The following is an 18,810-nucleotide window of genomic DNA, read 5'->3' as shown; positions in this document are numbered from 1 at the left end:
GGAAGAATTTCTCTGGCACACGGTAAAGGAGAATTGTAGTACTGTATTGGTATTCTTCGTACCTCAGGTAGAGAGGTCCTAGAAGCTACTTTTTAAAGAATTCAATCCCATAAAGAACTGGTAGATACTGAATCAGTGTCAGTACACCAAAATGAAATCTAAGGGAGGGATAAGGAATGATAGTATACAGAAAGACTGAAAAATCTCAATGCTTTTCCAGAACTGGCTTCAATTAATAAGCAGACAGCTGGCGATAAAATATTTTAGAGAAGAGGGCCTGGTTGAAGACCAGATTTCCACAGGAGACAAAATGATTCAGGAGTCACACCACTGGTAGAAAATGCTGCCAAGTCTTGTGAGATCTGGTTAAAGTTTTTCATCATAATATGAATGACATGTACAGAGAAGATTCTGTGAAGTCCACCGGAGACTTCATTAATGCTAGCCTGTTTTAGCTAGAGGGCTCATGTGTGTCCCAGGAGTGCCGGAAGTACAACATCCTTTTGTTCTAAGCTCTAACATTAGTAAAGTGTGCTTTTCTCTCTGTATATAGACACATTTGGATTTTTTTAGGTTAATAATTTACATTTGTTGGAATAGAAAGCACTACCTTGCATTCAACGTCTTTGTTTCTATAAACGAAACCATCAAGGCAAAAGTGAAGATTAATTTATTAGAAAATGCCTCATTCAAGAAGTTGGTGACTTCTCTGCAAACACACACAGAAAAACTGTAGTTCCCATTCTGGTTTGCATTTCTGCACTCCACCAAGCTAGGAGACTCTGAAGTCATGTTTATTTTCCGAACAGTTCATACAGTTGCTAGACATGGGATCCAAATGTCTTGGCAAACCCCGTCCTTAGTCCTCATATTCCCTAATGCAGATTTATGACTGGAGTTAAAGAGGCATGACTGTTGAAACCTCCACTACTGGTCCCGTATTCCTTCAAATACTTAGAAAGTATATGTGTGCGCTTTCTTGAGCATTTTTGTAGCTTTACAGAGATGCAATGAAATGAAAAAAATATTCAGTTTTAACACATGCTGTTCATCCCTTCTGCACTTTGTTTACTTCAGTTTATTTCATGCTCTTGGAGCAGGAAATTTCTAGTTTTCCAAAGTCACTGCCTGTGTTCCACTTCACACTAAGGGCCCCATTCTGGTCTGACTGAAACAAGCATAAAAATGCTACAGTGAATTTGGGTAGGCAGGTGTATTGAGCTCTTCTTTTAGTGTCTTCTCCTGTTTATTAACATATGAAACACCAGCTATATCTTCTATCTAAGTACATTGTTATGCACTGAATTTGAGTTTTGTTCTGTTGGTTCAGAACAACATCTTTTAACTCTGTATGATATGTATAGAAAATTTGAAGATTACTTGACCCTTGAACAATACTGTGCTGCTATTTGTCCTGACAAATAAAGAATGCTATTTCCTTCATCTCATTCTGCTTAGCAAGGATCCAGGACCTATACTTGAAATATCATGCAGATAAAAATCACTGTCAGACTTGAGATCAGTCACTTTTTCTATTGATCACTAGATTCTGCAGCTACCCATGCAACTAGTTGAAAACAATATGGACTACCATACTGTAGATATCAAGATAATGGTTACTTTTTTTTTTTTTAAAATGAGGTGTATTTTTTCATTTAAAGAAGTAAAATACCGGGTACCATCTGTATACAACATCAGCCCATCATTAACTTACAAATAAAATAAAAGACAAAAATAAAAATATAATGATGAGGTGTTCTCACAAGCTGTGGAGAAAAACTGTCTTCTTGTCACAATAGAATTTGCATTACATTTCAAAGAAAATCTGAGTGTTTCACATAGTGATACAAAATAATCTCTAATTTTATATTCAGAGTCTAGTATGATATTTCATTCTTAGGTCAGATCTCAGAAACAAGTAGTGCATCAGATTTCTAATGACATGCTTTGACTGTATGTTCTTTCGTTACTATACCATGAACCTGAATGTATTTTTCCTTCAACTTCCTTTCTTATGATATATTTGAAGTAAATATTTACACCTTACTCAGGTGATTGGAAGAGAGGCATAATAGATCAAAGAAATACTGTTTTTATTTCATAGATATTTTATTATACCTATTATAATTTATTTATTATATTTATTTTATTATATTAAGGTGACTTCTAACATGGAAAATAGCATGAATCAAAACTATAGATTTTTTGATTTTTCTTGCAAGTTTGAATTAAGATCAGGAGCTGGATCTAGAATTTTGGCTGTTCCGTGTTTGGTAGGTCAGAATGAAGTCGTGGAAACAAATTTCCTTGAACTCTGGGGAAAATTCATATTCAATCCATGTCTGACCTTTGCAGGATAATCCATCCCTTTATGGGCTTAAAATGTGAAAAATAAAATGGTAGGATTCAGATTTTGTATGGAAAAAGTCAGAAAGATGTAGAAATTACAGGATAAGGGAGTCTACCTGACTTTAAGGTGCATTTGTAATCATAAGCATGAACATTGCTTTAAACTGTCCAAACTGCATTTTATGTGCATTTTGAAAATGTGCACATTTTCTTGTCAACAAGAAGATCAATAACAGTGCTGTCCAAATTGTTCATCCATTATTTAGCCTTTCTAGTGACAGCATTACTGTCAGGCTTGGTTATAGAACTTCATTCAATTAAAATTTCATTCACTGTAGGAAGGATGAGGAAGTGAATCATGTCTCAATAATGGAAATCTGGAAGGGGAAGGCATTGTTGTGTGTATTGAAATATCAACCGCAAGGTACTAGGTCATTTCCAAGTTTACGTTTGAGGCAGAAGCTTTGCCCCAGATGGCTCGGACTGGAATTGTCTAGAATGTCCAGGTACCACCAAAATGAATGGGCATTAGACTGTATACCTAATAGTTCAAAAACAATGTAGGTGTTATATACAAGGCTTATCTAGTTGCTTTCCTATGTGCTAAACTCTTTACATAACAGTATGTTTATTAACTGCATTCTGAAAAGTTTGTCTAAGATACGGCAACAATTTTAAAGCAGAAAAAGATCAGTGTTGAGAGAAGGCTGGTTTGTGAGAAGCATGTGGTTCAAAAAAACCACCATTCCCTGTAGATAGTGAATTGTTTTTGGAAATGATCTCTTTGCATAACTCTCTGTTATAGTATAGTATGACTGAAATGCCTTGACACCCAGTCAGCCTCACAGGCAATTTATGCAAGGTGCTGTACAAGTGCATGAAAACCTCTCCTCTTCCAGTTCCTTACATGACTAGAAACAGCAAAGGGAGTAGCAGGAAGACAGACAAGCAAAGACATATGAGTGAGCAAATTACAGCTTCATCCATTGATAGATACAGCAAAATTCGGAATCCCAAACTGACTAGTGCTCAGTGTGCACCGCTGTCTTGGGTAATAGAGGAAAGCTTGATTTATGTAGATAGGTTAGGAGCAGCTACCACCTCCAGCCACTCCAGCCCATGACTCCCTCCTACCCTAGCCAGCCTGGGGATCCAGAGACGCGGGATCTCTGCCCAGGCTGAGGGACCCGGCTGCTACTTTCCTGTTTGCGGGTTCAACCAGTAGCAGAGTGCAGAATGTGTCCCAGAGACCAATAATAACTGTGTGCTAATATAGTGTAGGTCAAGAACTGGTACTTCAGATGCTGAAGTAAAGCTGAGAATCGCATATTGAAATGCCTCTGTGGTTAGTTCTCAAATGCTATCAAATGTTGGTAGTAATTTGTTGGAATATATTGCTGAATCTAATCATATATTTGTGGCTTGATTATTTGATTCATACTCTTTTTGATGTGAAGAGTGAATTGTGGCTCTAGGTTTTGATCTTATTTTTCAGTTAGTGCTTGAAGGATGGTGGATAATCTTCCATTATATTCAGATATATCCATATGATGTCCTTGGCTTTGCTGGGTTTACATGAATGTTACTAAGAGTTTACCTTAGTGTTGGTAATCTTGAATTTAATATTTAAAACAAAGGAATTGTGGAAGTGCTTTTGAGCTGGAAGATGATACACAGGTTTCCTGCACAGCTCTGCTAATGCACTGAAGATGTAAACGACCATGTGCTTGGTGTTAGTTTGGGGTTCTTGCTGAGAAGGAATTAAAGGGTAGTTTCAGTGGCAGTTTGAAAAACAGACAATTATACTGAAAGAATGAGCAGTTTAAATATAATTGGAGAAAGCACCTGATAGGAACATGCAGGTATTCTGCTTACATCCACCAAACAACAGAGAATTAACTTGCACTTTCTGTCTCTCTGTACTGTTGTCTCTAAAGCCTCAGGTGAATTAGTTTAATCAGTCACTGGAAAGAACAAGTTAAGAAAAGAAGGAGGCAGGTTTCTGAAAGCCATGTCCTCTTTTCATCAGATAAGTCACTAGCCAATGCACACGCAGGGAAGAGAATATAAATCCTGTCCCTACAAATTGACTTTTCTGCCAATCCAAAATAACAATTCCCACAGTCTAGGATTAGCACAATTTTGGTGGGGGGCAGTTGGTCTGATGAGGTTATTACGCACTACTTAGGCAATTGAGGGATCCCTAGGAGTTTTTCCTTCTCCATCGGATGTGTATTAGTGTGAGGGGGTTATTTATCTTTCTCATAGCAGTTTATGGCTCCCTGTGATAGTGTCACAATTTTGCTCCAAAGGTGATGTGACCTCAAGTCAAGCCTTTGCCCAATTTCTTGAAATGCCTATCAGAGCTAACTTTTAGCATGGTCACTGCTTAATTACTATAACATCCCTGATAAATTCTGTGGCACCACCAGTGAACTCTGAAGTGCTTACTGAAGTGAGTCAGGGAAATTTAGGAGCTACCAGCAGTAATTTTAGCTGATGGTCAAGACTGTTTTAGAGAATTTTAAAAAACATTACTGATCATATGAATGTTCCGGCAAAGCCTTTCAGTTAAAATGGGTCTTAATTATATTTTTGTGAAGACCTACGTGTATCTGGGTTTTTTTTAGTAATAGGTGCCACGTTAAGCAGCATCTGTCTTCAAGCCCCAGTTGCTTGTTTCTTCCCTCTATTCATTGCCCTCTCTTTTAGCCAATCCAACTATTTGTGTGGCATGTGATAAACTGTATGCAGGAACAGAATTTAAAATTACATTCATTCCTTTTTCCTGCTGCTGTTCAAACAGTATCAGTTTGATAATCTGTTATTCTGCTGTCTCCACAAATAGCTGCTTCCATGCTATTGAAGAAGGCAGTAAGGCATTGGGGTTCAGAAAGTTGGGTAGGAAAGTGGGAGAAGGAATGGGACCTGTATAATCTGTCTTAGCTACCAAAACAAATGTGTGTGATATTTTTACCCGTGTCAGTCAAGAACTGCGTGGCTAGTCATCTTCCTAGCTGAAATCTGCAAAACCATTATGCATTTTTCAGACTTTTTACCTTGTTCACCCATAAACTGTTGTTAGCCCCTCTCTCTTCCTTGCTGCTCTCATCTTAAACAGATTCTGTCTAAATTGTTTTCTTGAAGCTTTTTCAGGGAGTTCATTGTTAAAGATTTATAAGTAGTGAATGAAGCTCTCCACTGTCTTATCGAGGACATTTTTCTCAAGTAAATTGACACATTCACTTCTGAAGGGCGTTCAGTTAAACAATTATATACAAACATCCTCTGTCTCCCTGCCTTTTAGCCTGAGTCAAGACACTAATTCATTCTCATCTCTTACAAACCACCTTCAGAAAGACAGGCAAATGAATGTATTCAGAGCAGAAATGAAAATACTACAGAATGTCCTCAGATTCCTCAGAAATGGGCCAGGACATTAGATTTTAGGGCTAGTTTTAAGTTTGCAGAAAGTTTCCAGCACAGGTATTCATTGCCCAGGAAGCCTAGTTCTAGAGAAAGCTGAACTGGAAATTCGCTTCGTGGAATACATGGAATACATTTTTCTCAGAAAAATTTGAGAAGTGGGAATGTGATTCCTAAAATATAGCAAGGAGGTGAATCCTTTTCCTATTCCCTTAATCTTCCATATTGTAGACAAAAATTAATGAAAAAATCATCAGCTGTACTGTATAAATTCTTGCAGGTAGTTGCCAATGACTTAAATCAATAACATTGCAACATAATCTAATAACTGTATAATATTTCCTTCCCACCTTGCCTTTTTCTTCCCCCATCTAGAAAGCATGTCTTTTCCTGTGAAAAAATACTGGCTTGAGTAATACCGGCTTGAAGTTAATAATGCTCTTTATTCTGCTGCTCTGCAGGGTTTCCTATACAGATGAATGACTCAGATCACTCGCTATTTCAGCATTCATTTCAAGGATGCATGCAGTTTATTCACGTGGATGATCAGCTGGTGGATTTGCATGCAGTGGAGCAAGGCCAGCTGGGAAGCTTTGCCAATGTCACCATTGACATGTGTGCCATTATTGACAGGTAAGTTGCGGAGACATCACTTATACTCTGATGCACTGATACGTGTCCTGCATATTCTGAAAATATACAGTGATACAGAAAAGGTGGTCTGACACTGTGATCATGTCAAAGCAGTCCTACATTTTTAGCATGCTTAGGTGACGGAGGTGATGGCTTTAAGTTGTAGATTGTGCAGGGTGCAGTGGAAAGCATATATCCAGTCTCCCCATTCTCAGGCACAGGAGGAGATGAAAAGCTCTTGTAAGTCAAATTCAGCCCATGGGTCAATAATATGGCTGCCTTGAATAGAGGGAACTCTCCGGAAAAGTCACACATTTTGTCTGTTTCCTAGATGACTATTACGGAGGTCTTTTTGCAACTAGAAGTTGTGCTTCCTGGCTTCAGTGCCTTCTGGCTTCACTGAATTTCTCAGAGAACTAAAATAGGTCCACGTGCTTACACAACTGTGCGTGTAATAAATGCTCAAACTTTACTAAAATAATGCTTAGTGGTTTTTTTTTTCCCCAAACTGAGAAGAGTAATTCAGAATTATGGTAGGCTTTTGCTTTGAGCCCTACCTTTTCAACCACTTACCTGTGTTAATTTCTGTTGTTCCCGATTAATAGTTTCTTCTTTGTTGGCAAAAAAGAAAATATTAGGAAAGACAGGGAAGGAGCAAGTAGCTCAACTCCTGAATGCAGGCAGCTTGACTTATCATGAAAATTATCTACATATTAAATCCATTGCAAGTCTGCTGGAAAGCTGAAAATAGCTTTTTAGAATTCTGCTTTGAAAGAGCAAAGATTACAAGATCATAGAACCCTAGAATAATTCAGGTAACAATAACACCACTGGAGTTCGTGTGGTCCAAGTCCCGCTCAATGCAGGGCCAACTTCAAAGCTACGCCAGGTTGCTCAGGGCCACGTCCAGTCGAGTTTTGAGTATCTCCAAGGATGGAGATTCCACAGGCTGAGTGACTGTGGATATCATCAGCAAAGATCTGCATAGTTATGGTAAAGAAATGCACGTCCTTTTAATTTCCTACTGTAAGTTAAGAGAATCTCAAGGGATAAATGCTACTGTGAAAAAACGAAATACGGCATACTGCTTGGTCTTGCAAAATGCCTTCTCTTCCTGAAATGTAGACATCAGTTTGCACTAAACAAGCTGTGGTGTGTTGACCATGGCCAGCAGCCCAACACCTGCCCTACCTTTTGCTCACTTCCCTCTGCTGGGAGGTGGGGAGAAAAATAGAAGGAAGGCAAAAAGACTGGTGGATTAGGATGGCAGTTTAATAAGAATGGCAGTTTAATAAGAAAAGCAAAAGCTGCAATGCAAGCAAAGCAAAAACAGGAGTTTATTCACTACTTTGCATCAGCAGGCAGATGTCCAGCTGCTTCCTGGGAAGCAGGGGCCTCAGCATGTGTAACGGCTGTTTGGGAAGAGAAAGTCCATAACCCTAAACATCTCCCCTTCCTCCTCCATTCCCTGAGTTTTTATTGCTGAGCATGATGTTGTATACTTTGGGATATTCCTACGGTCAGTTTGGGTCAACTTGTCCCAGCTGTGTCCCTTCCTAACCTCTTGCCCACCCCTATCCTCCTGGCCGTTATGGGGGAGGGTGTGGAGAGAAAGCCTTGATGCTGTGCAAGCCCTGTTCAGCAGCAGCCAAAACAGGTGTGTTTTACCACAGCTGGGAAGCACAGCACCATACGGGCTGCTAGAAAGAAGGTTAACTTAGTAACTTCATCCCAGCCAGGCCCAGTATACCATTTTAGTAACGTCAGTGTTAAGGAGCATGCTTTGTGGAGTACCAGTGAGTTGTTTTGGCACATCAGGCCACTTCAAATTGCTGCTTCTCATGGACCTGTTGAGGGTTGAAGTCATAGTGAAAAGAGGAAGTGAAGAGCTGCGGTCATAGGGAAGTAGTTTGTTCTATCTCCTCACGTACAACTGAAATCAGAAAGGCCTCCTGTGGTTAGTATTTGGTAGTTTGAATTGCTTAGTTTTATTACGAATATTTGTTTTTGGAAATGTAAACTGACTTGAAAGAAAGGATGTGAAGATACATCTAATTAAGTCTCTGCTTTTTCCCCAGTGGGTAAATCTAAGCTCATGTGACAGTTTGTATTGATCCCACTTATGCCAGTGTCTGTTAGAAGTAATTCCATCATCAGAGTGAAGTTAATCAGAATTAGGCTTTTGCAATGTATTACAACGTAATTACAATTAACTTACAATGTAAGTTAATTAGAATCAGAGCTTTACAATGAATTTTTGAAAAATAAGACTTAAAGATGCCCATATGTAAAGCAGCTTACTTTTGAAGTGAACTTCGTATAGAAGTTACTATTTATAAGGTATTTCTTTTTATAACATAATATATATTCAAATATTTCATATATTATAATATAATGCCATATGCCATACATTATATTATTTGAAATACCTTTTACTGTATTAAAATATTATTATGCTTTATATATTTAACATGTATTATATATTAGATTTATTTCATATAGTTTTTATATATAACATTTGTATTATAATATATTTTAATAGAAATAACAGTGTTTTATATATGTTTATGTATGTATGTATTCTCACTCTGTTTCTCTCTTCTGCCACTTTGGACCCTGATATCCTCATTATATAAATTAAAACTATATATCTTATATTTATACTTTCTAAGCACTGGAAGGTTGTGTTGCAAGCAGAGTAACAATTGTATAATCATAGGAAATTAGAATAGTATCCAAAGAATTTTCTTAGGGTTGGTTTTCGTTTTTTTAAGGATTGAGATGTAATCTAGTTTGTTGTTTTCCCATGATCAAATTTATTTCTTTGTAGTTTGCAGTTTAAAACAAACCCTTTGACTAAGAAGTAATAGTGTCAAGATTTAGATCTGACTGGATTTTCATTACTGTCTTACTAACATCTGCAAATAAGAGTTTAGAAGCACTTCTGTTACAATATGCCACTATATAGAACATTTTTGTATGTGGCTTTCTTTTAAAGGATCCAGGTACCATTTGTGCTATATATTAGCTTAATTTCATTTCCTTTGAAATGGGAAGATACTTGTGGCTGTGATACAGGGATCCTCCTGCTTTTTTTAACTTGTTTGGCTCTGAATCATAAAGGCTTCAGTCATCATCAACATGGAAATTGCTTTCACAGCCACACTTCAGTGAAGACCCCCACTGGGCAAAAAGATAAGCTGTCACACTGAATTATTCTTGCTGCAGACTTCAGCCATTTGGTTGGGGGAAAAAAATGTGAAGTTGTAAACGGTGACATTTTTCATCGTTAGCCAGAGCAGATAGTAAGTAGGGGACAGTTTGCTCTATAAGGACATGACAAAAGGTACTGAGGGCGGCGAGTTCTCATGTTGCACCTGCCTGGAGGTAACTGCTTCCAAAGTCCCAGTTTTTGCCAAGCTAAACACCTGCCCCGTATGGAAAGGGTTTCTGCATTTTAGTTCCAGTATTTTTTTAAGACGTTAGAAGAATAGTCTCGTTAGAGTATTACACTTGTACTTGGGAGAAACAAGTATTGAACCAGTGTCTTTTTATTTTTAGTCTTCCCCTCCTCACATGAGCATTTTGCTATTGCAAAGACTGCAAAAACTGAGATCTTATTAAAAGGGAACACCAAAGCTAAGGAGCATCCTCTTTTTACCAGTGGCCAAATAGTATAAATGCATATAATTTCATGCAGGTATATATATAGTAACTAAAGGCAGTTAAAACACTAATGAGAAAGAATAATCATCCCTGTTTCTTTATCTTAATTAACTTTAATTGTGTTAGCAATGGAAGTTGCATTGTTGTCACAGTGATCAATATGCTATACCGCTTGTGACAGCACAGGTCCCTATACACCTCCTTTACTTATCATTAACAAACTAACTTGTTACAATCCAGATGGTACAGTTGTACTTTAGGATTTTAGCACAGGACGTTGAACAGGAATTATTACTCACACCTAATTTATCCCAGCAGTCTCAGAGAATTCTAAAGCTTGCCTGACTTTGTTGTGGCTAGTATTATGGATTTTAATCACGAAATCACAATGACGAGATACTAAAATTATTTCAAAATATAGTTTCCAACCTGTTGTTGTAGATTATGCAGAACATTCACCAATTTTAATGAAAATCTCTGTGTACCATACGAGGTGAAATGACAGAAATGGGGAAAAAATTGCAGTACCAAGAATTTTCATGTATCTGCTTCTAGTGTTTTATAAATTTGTAAACTGTGTGATTCCCTCTGTAACACAGTGAGATGAATTAGATGCCAATTTTCAATAATAATTTCACATTAAAGAATTAGTGTAAGTAATTGGATACGTGCGCAGAACATTTCTGAGTGATTATTACTCACCTGCTGTGGTGATACGCTGTATGACAGAGTGCCAGCATTCGGCTTTAATCCCATACAGCCATATTCTCTAGACTGTATGACTGCCAATCAAAATTTGAAATAATCCATTTAAATAACAAAACACATTCGCGCATGAAAATGTCCACAATGCAACAAGACAGAATTTCTTTGGAATTAAAAATCATCATTGCAAAGAGTCTTAAAATTCTTCACTTCTGGCTCTTTACATGGACTTCAGGCTTCTGGCCTTCCTCTCTGTTCTCTCCCTCCCTCAGCCAGTTTAGCGGTGAGGCAGACAGCGAGGAATAAGACAGATATCATCCTGTAGTACTCTGCATAAGAAGCAGATGATATACCAATGTCCAGACTGGAAGCAAAACCTGCTTTACAGTTGAGTTGTGCCCAAGACAAATTCACAAAAAGGAAGTAAAACAGGACTGGGGAAGAGCTGAAACCATGCCATGACTTCACCCTCTCCTCTCCCTCTCCCTCTCCCCACTTCTCTTTGGAAGCATACAAACTTTTGGTGTGGAAATGGAGATGAAAGCTGCCTTTCGACAAGAGAGATTCAACTGCGTTTACTTCATAATCAGAAAGGTGACTTTGTAGGCATAGGTTATAGCTCAGATGACAGTGACAGTTGCTTTTAATACTGTGGCACTCATCCCCTACATACCAGAGTGTGACAACTGCCATATTACTTAAAACAGATCAATAGACAGCTGAAAGGTTATAAACTCTACAGAGCTGGCCAAAACATAGGAATGGTTCAATTACCTTTCTCTTCATAGTATATCTTAGTTTTCTGCAAGAATTTTTTCTTTACTATGAAAAAATCTCCATTCTCTCACATTAAAAAAAAAGGGGAAAACACTGTAAAAATAGGGAAAAAGGAGGCATGAGAAACACCAACAAATTGAATTGATTGGGTTTTCCCATGCATTCACAAACTTTCTCCCTTTCATGCAGCTTGAAAAATTTGGATAACTTGCAAAACTTAAAAAAGAGTAAGTCCAATGAGAATTAAAATGTATGTTGTTTTAGAGATAAGATACTGATATAATAATAATTGCTCGACTGAAGATGTCTATGCAGCACTTTGCTATCCTCAAGAAATTGACTGGACCTTCCAGCTGTCATTAGTTAGAAGGGAGCTCTCCAAGACAGCAACACAAGTGCAGATTTTTTAAGTAACCTTTTGGGTCCGCAGGCTGGTCAAGTGAATTCTTATGAGCTGGTTTTATCCCTTCAAATCAACCTTACTTAGGGATTTCATGTGTTTTGGTGGCGATAATAGCATGGACTTTATACTAAACTTTCATCAGAAAAGTATTTTTCACTTGATTCTTCTTTATCTAAGACCACCCTACTCATTTCTGATCTTGCAAGGGGGACATAATCTTATGTCAGCTGGAGCAGTTCCATGTCCTTCAGGAAAGGAAAATCAAGTCCTTTTCAATTTAACACTAGTTTTTAAAATACAAAAAGGTCATTCTAAAACCGTTTAATGTAAGCTGCTCATGGGAATAATATTTGACATTCATTATGATTCAAATGGTCATAATTCTTTGCAAAAAACTAATTAATCAAGTAAGGTCTGAAATGGACAAAGAAGAAGTAGTTCACAGTTTCTGTTGTAAGTAAGGGGGTCATTTTACAGAATGCTGATTGCATTAATTGTGTTAGTAAAGCTAGGAAATACCTTGAGAAGGAAAAAAAACAATAGTTTTTTTAGAGGTTTAGGATTCATCACCATTGCACTCTGTGTGAAGATAGGTGAGTGAAATACATTAAAGTATTTCTTGCTTAAATGCTAAAAAGTGTTAATTTACAGAATTTGAAACAGAAGTATGTGCAGGGAACCAACACGTGAAGTGGATGTAAGTGTTCTTCCATGGAAGGGGTGAGAGAAAGAAGGTATTTACCTTCTTTTCTGTAGTTTTAAGCAAGGATTATAAGCACCTTAGAGTCCGGGTGATGGAGCTTAAAAACTCCAAAAAGAGAAAATGATGCTGATAAGATCGTGCAAGCTTCCACCTAAAAAAAAAGCAGCACCAAGGGATGGAGTAGGACTGCATGGACAGAAGACGGATAACGTGTGGAACATGTATGACTAATGACCCAGACTGTTAAATAACTTAACAGTGTAATCAGTAGCTGTTCAAGCAAGTTAGAATAGTTTGAAATGCAGATGGTTTTAACACTATTTTATGCTTATGCCTCTGCCATGGTTTTTTTTTTTTTCCCTTTATTCACTTTAACTTATATTACACAGGTTACAATAGTCAATAGCATTCTTACTCTTTCAAGTAACTGTGTGGGTTACATATCATCTTGCAGCTGAATGCCTAAACATTCTGAAAACTCCAAAATCCTCAGTTGTTCTTTGTCTTGTATTTAATCCTACATAAACTCTGCAGAGAAAGGGAAAAAAAAAAATCTTCTTTCATTTTAACTTTAATAAATATGAAACCATCTTTCTATTCTGAAAAATGTATGCTACTGAAATAATTTTCCAGAGCAAGTGGATTATTTGTTCATGAAAAATACTTGTTCTTACTAAAACAAAAGCTAAGACAGTAAACATTTAGGTGTATTTCTGAGGAGGAGTATGTAAAGTAACCTGACAGCTAATAGTGGTGGTCTCTGGATTGCGAGGTTGATTTCTACCATGGCCTGAAGGAAGAGGAACAGCACTGGGTTTGTCCTTGGGAGCCGAGTGGCAGAGGACACATCAGGGACGCCCAGCAGCTGTGCCCAGTGCACGGCCACCAAGGGCAGGGACAGCCCCCTGGGCCAGCCCCCCAAAGGCCTTCCTCCGAAGGATGCCGGGCGGAGGGGCGGCGGGGGGGGCTGCGGCGGGTGGGGCTGCGCATGGGGGGCCCCGTCACCCCCGTGTCACAGTGCCACCGCCCGGCAACGCAGCAGTCACAGTGCCCCGGGCCAGGATAAAAGGGAGCATCCTCCCGTGTCCTGCTGCCAGAGATGGCCTGCGGGCAGCCCGAAGACATCCCAGAGGAAATCCTTGAGGAGCCGGTGGAATTACTTGGAGGGTCTGAGGGAAGAAGACCGAAGGCTGGGCGAGGCTGCTGGAGGTTCTCTGCTGCCAGGCCAGCTCCCGGCAGGGCCACCTTCAAAGCTCATCTGAGGGACGGATAGCCTTTTCAGCTGGATAGCCACGGCAGGATCGAGGGAATGCCTTCTTGAAGAGCACTTGAGGAGCACTGCAGAACCCGCTGTTATCATCCCCTGCGCAGCCAGGGGCAGCAGCCGTAAGAAATGGGATGCAGAGATGTTGCAAGGGGTCCCAGTGCTTCGAAGCAGCCACTGGTGTCCTACCAGGCACGGGAAGGATTCTTGCCCCCAAGGTCCATCAGGCCCGGGGCATATCGCCCCTCTCGCAAGCCCCTGAGGTGGCTCCAGCTTGAGGGAGAATAGGGCTTGGGCATCTCCTGGGAGGCGTGACCAGCCTGTGGGACGAGGAGGCAGGTCTTGCTCACATGCTCAGGGAGTAGCCGATCGCCAGCGCTGGGGTCAGGAAGGAATTTTCCCCCGGGGCAGATTGGCACGGGTCCCCGGGGGTTTTTTGCCTTCCTCTGCAGCATTGAGCATGACCACTTGTCAGGGCTCCTCCCGTCCCTTTTGGCTAGGTTACTGCCTGCTGCTCATGCACCACGAAGATGGCCTCTCGTGCCCTGCAGCTGGGGGGAGCAAGGCTTTTTTTCCCCCACGGTGGGCTAGTAAGTGTCCCCGGGGGTTTTTTGCCTGCCTCTGCGGCACTGAGCACAGCCCCTTGCCAGGGCTCCTTTGGGCCATTTGGGCTAGGTGCCTGCTGCTCGTGCTCCACGAAGATGGCCCTCGTGCCCCGCATCCGGGGGGAGGAAGCTTTCTAGACTCCCGGGCTGGGCCCCAGGGTGGCCCCCGCGGGTTGCTTCTTGTCCTCCGTAGCATTGAGCACAGCCCCTTGCCAGGGCTCCTCTGGGCCCTTTCGGCTCCCTTCTTGCCCGCTGCTCTTGCACCTCCAAGGCACCACTCGTGCCCTGGCTCTCTCGGGCTCTCTTGCCCGTCGCAAGTTTGGAGCGGGAGCGAGCTCTGCTCTTCCCTTGGCTCCATCTCCGCAGGGCTTCTCGCTTGTGCAAAACAGCCTGCGCTTGGAAGGGCTGCAGGCTTGCTGCACCGTCCGGAGCTGCCGCTTTGCAGCTCTCCCAGCATGCAGCAGAAGTGCTGGGCAGGCACGAAAGCACTTTTCGTGCATCACCGGCCAAGAAGCGCAGCAGCGCAGCAAGTTTTGGAAGGCAAGAAGTGTGCTTGTCATCGACCTGTGTCCTGCTTTGGAAAATACCCCACAGTACCACACACCTCTTCTTCTTCTGCTTCTTGTCCTTTTGCGTGTGGTCGCTCCTGATCCTCATTCTTCAAGTTCTCACTCTTGAGGAAACAGGGACTGCTTGTCCTGCATCCCTGCTGCTACTTTCTGCGGCTCTATGGCTTTCCTTTGCCAGACCGCAAGGGATGTATTTTCAAGCTAAACTGAGAAATGCACCAGCCTGCTCCTGGCTACACATGTGCATTGTGTTCACGCCTGTGAGCATCGGCTCTGAAACGGATTCAGAAAAATGAAATAAAATCCTGTTTTCACTTGTAACCTTTGTGATTTGTGTCCTTGAAAGTGGTTTTGGAGCTGAAAAAACCCTGGCATTTCAGGCAAATCACAGTCTCATTATTTGACTTCTAGTGAGCACAGGGAATGGAATGGAATGGAGTGGAATGGAATAGGAGTAGAATAGCTGAGTTGGAAGGGACCTACAATGACCATCTAATCCAACTGCCTGACCACTGCAGGGCTGATGAAAAGTTAAAGCAGGGCATTAGGGGCGTTGCCCAACTGCCTCTTAAACACTAAAAAAAATCCACAGGGAAATGAACAGGCATTGCTCACCGCAAAAAGACTCGCAACCGTTTAGTTCACGAGCACGTCCTGCTTCAGACTGAGGGCTTGATCTTTGCGCCTCGCTAGCGTCAGAGGTGTGGGGTTTTGCCATCCTGTGGAAACCCAGCTAAACTGGAGGAACGTAGCAGACTTTCAAAAACCGCACTTCACACACGCTTTCTGCAAATTTGTTCAGATGGTCAAATGATCTCGAGACGATCCACAGCTCTCACCCCCATCAGAAGGTACATGCCTCCTTCCCACAACGTGACAGAACCAACACCTAGGATGGGACATGACTGCCCATTCAATCCCTTCTGCTAGTGCAGGGCTGGGAAGAAATGTCATCAGAGATTTCCTCAGCATGTACTGTTAGGGAAAGAAGGCGGAAGGAAGAAAAACTAGCGTACGATAGGATAGGATAGGATAGGATAGGATAGGATAGGATAGGATAGGATAGGATAAGATAGGATAGTTGAGGTGGCAGGGACCTACAGCGGTCATCTAGTCCAACTGCCTGACCACCGCAGGGCTGACCAAAAGTTAAAGCATGGTTATTAAGGGCGTTGCCCAAATGCCTCTTAAACACTGACAGGCATGGGGCATCAACCACCCCCTGTTCCAGGGTTTGACCGCCTTCTCGGGAAAGAAAGGTTTCCTCATGTCAAGTCCGAACCCCCCCTGACGGACGCAGCTTTGAGCCATTCCCACGCGTCCTGGCACTGGGTAGCGGGGAGAAGAGATCAGCACCTCCCTCTCCACTTGCCCTCCTCAGGAAGCTGCGGAGAGCAGTGAGGTCGCCCCGCAGCCTCCTGCTCTCCAAACTAGTCAAACCCAGCGTCCTCAGCCGCGCCTCAGAGGACGTGCCTTCCAGCCCCTTCCCCGCCTTTGTGGCACTCCTCTGCACGCATGCGAGTCCCTTAACATCCTTTTTAAATGGTGGGGCCCAATGGACGGGATAGCATTCCCGTACTGTGATCCCCCCCAGTATGGGAATGCAATTAGTACAGCTAGAGGGAATTAGTGCTGGACGTGCTATTTCCGCATGCATTTGCCTTGGAGGGCCCTTGGCAAAGAAGAAAGCGTGGCCTTAAAATGCACTGGCTACCAGTTTGTTTTCAAGTGTAACTCCAAACACAGGTTTTAGCTGCTAAATGCCATGTAGTTTGAAACCCTACTTAAGGGTTAAGTGCTACTTAAGGACTGTCTTTTTCCTAAAAGCCGTCTGGACAGGGGGCCCTCCTGGCAAGGGAATTTGTCTCCAGCCTCCCTCTGTCTCCTGATCCATCAGATCCACCTTTGGACACATGCAAGGGCCTGTTGAGATGCTTTAACTGAATAGACACAGTCTGGCAGCTTTCGGCACTCATTGCACCGGTTTTGCAAACGAATTACCACGTGTGTGCTAGAAGATGGTTTTTCACAGTTTCTTTTATTAATTTAAAAAACCAAACAATGAAGTTCCTTTGTATCTGAATAATGTCATCAGTAATTTTAGCAGTATCCTCAAAAGCTAACAGTTTTTCCTAGCTGTCTCTAGGTAGTTATCGACAGAGTTCTCATGCCTGGAAGGAGAAGTGCATGATTGTACATTCCCATTCCCTGCTCACCATAGGTAATTGCAATCCGTGAGCTGACACGGGAGTGCGTCCAGTTGATTCGGAGGCATTTTGAGATTGACTGATGATCAAACCCATTTACTTTTCTTTATTGCTGAAAACCCTGCCCGAGTCACCCTTAGGTATGGCTGTGCAAATTTTATTTTTTAACCCTTGCATCTTCAAATCTGACGATCTGCTTCACCCAGCATGGTGGTGAGTCTGTGGATTGCCCAGGAACACGCTGAGAGCTCCACATTGTAGATTTTTATGTTCAGTACATGAGAGAGGAAAGGTTATTGTCACAGAGGTGCACACCTACCTACATTTACTAATCTGGTAAGATTAGTAGGGGAAGGATTTGAAGAAAAGTTGATCAACAATGGCAAGCTTTTAAAATCTTATTTAAATAACATTACAAGCTGTTTTGGCAGAACCTCTGTTTTTTTGCTGGCTGCTGCCCTATCACTGATATAGGAACAGCTTAATCAAATGGAGTAATCTGTAATTTATGAAAGTCATGACCAAAAGCTTTGTGTGGAAATTCGTTTCTTGTTTTCTCTTAAAATGCATTAGTTTACTCAAGGGACTTGCTTGAATATGCAGCTTGTATTACATTCGTGCTTAACTATTATTTTATTCTTACCCTCCTGTGGGGAAGATGTGAGCACTGAGCAAACATCCACAAAGCTCTCTCTTGGACATGAAATTTATACTCTCACAAGACTAGATGCTAAATATTGACCTGATCCCATAATAACAGTGTTGAAACAGTAACTCCCTGGTTACTCAGCTGAGTTTTGAAGCCAGACTGCTTTGATGACTCTCTCAAGTTGTTCATCAGTTAGTGCTTCTCATCAGTTCATAACTGAAAAAGATAATATGTTATGCAGATTGCTTATTTTTATGTGATTATGATAACTTCTCCTGAATGAACAGTGCTATTCTTCTTAATGAAGCTATCACTATATGATCGTTCTCAAAAATAAACAAAAATGGGTTGTCATCTCAACTCTAAAGTTTACTAACATTTTAACCAATGCAAAAAATCATGATGTTGTTTCAAGAACTGTTCATGTTACTGCTATTAGTTTTAGCCTTCAAATAAGACTAAAACTGCATCATCCTCTCACTTGCATTTATGTTTAATAAATATGGATCTCTCACATATGAATATTATTCCTCCTATTATTCCTCGTATTATTCCTGTTAAAGGAAAATGAATAATCATAATCCAAACAAGTAGCCTGTCTCTGTATCTGTTTTTATTTTATTATATGCTATAATTAACAGGCACGCTAATACTTGATAGGTATGACATAATGCTGTAATAAGTAGTTATGACATATGCTTTAAATATTTTTCAGACACTAGAAACAAAACAGTTGTAGACATTTCTTTGTGTGCAGTACTACTATGGTTATGACCATTTTTAAGACTGCAGCTCTGAATTTGTAATTGGGTGTCAAGCTGTGAGTAAATTCAACCAGTTCATTAGTAGTATGT

General features: G+C 40.9%; 1 protein-coding gene across 1 annotated transcript in view; it reads left to right on the top strand.

Moving 5' to 3' along the window:
- The window catches only part of CNTNAP2 (contactin associated protein 2), a 1,268,404-nt gene that overhangs the window by 757,636 nt on the left and 491,958 nt on the right, over window positions 1-18,810 (top strand). Inside the window, exon 10 of the mRNA XM_075142928.1 lies at window positions 6,237-6,408. Coding sequence (XP_074999029.1) covers window positions 6,237-6,408 — 172 coding nt within the window. The remainder of the gene's footprint in view (window positions 1-6,236; window positions 6,409-18,810) is intronic.

The sequence above is a fragment of the Calonectris borealis genome, chromosome 2 (assembly GCF_964195595.1).
Source record: "Calonectris borealis chromosome 2, bCalBor7.hap1.2, whole genome shotgun sequence".
NCBI classification, from domain to species: Eukaryota; Metazoa; Chordata; class Aves; order Procellariiformes; family Procellariidae; genus Calonectris; species Calonectris borealis.
Note: the sequence above shows the minus strand (reverse complement) of the source record. Positions and strands in the feature narration are given on the sequence as shown.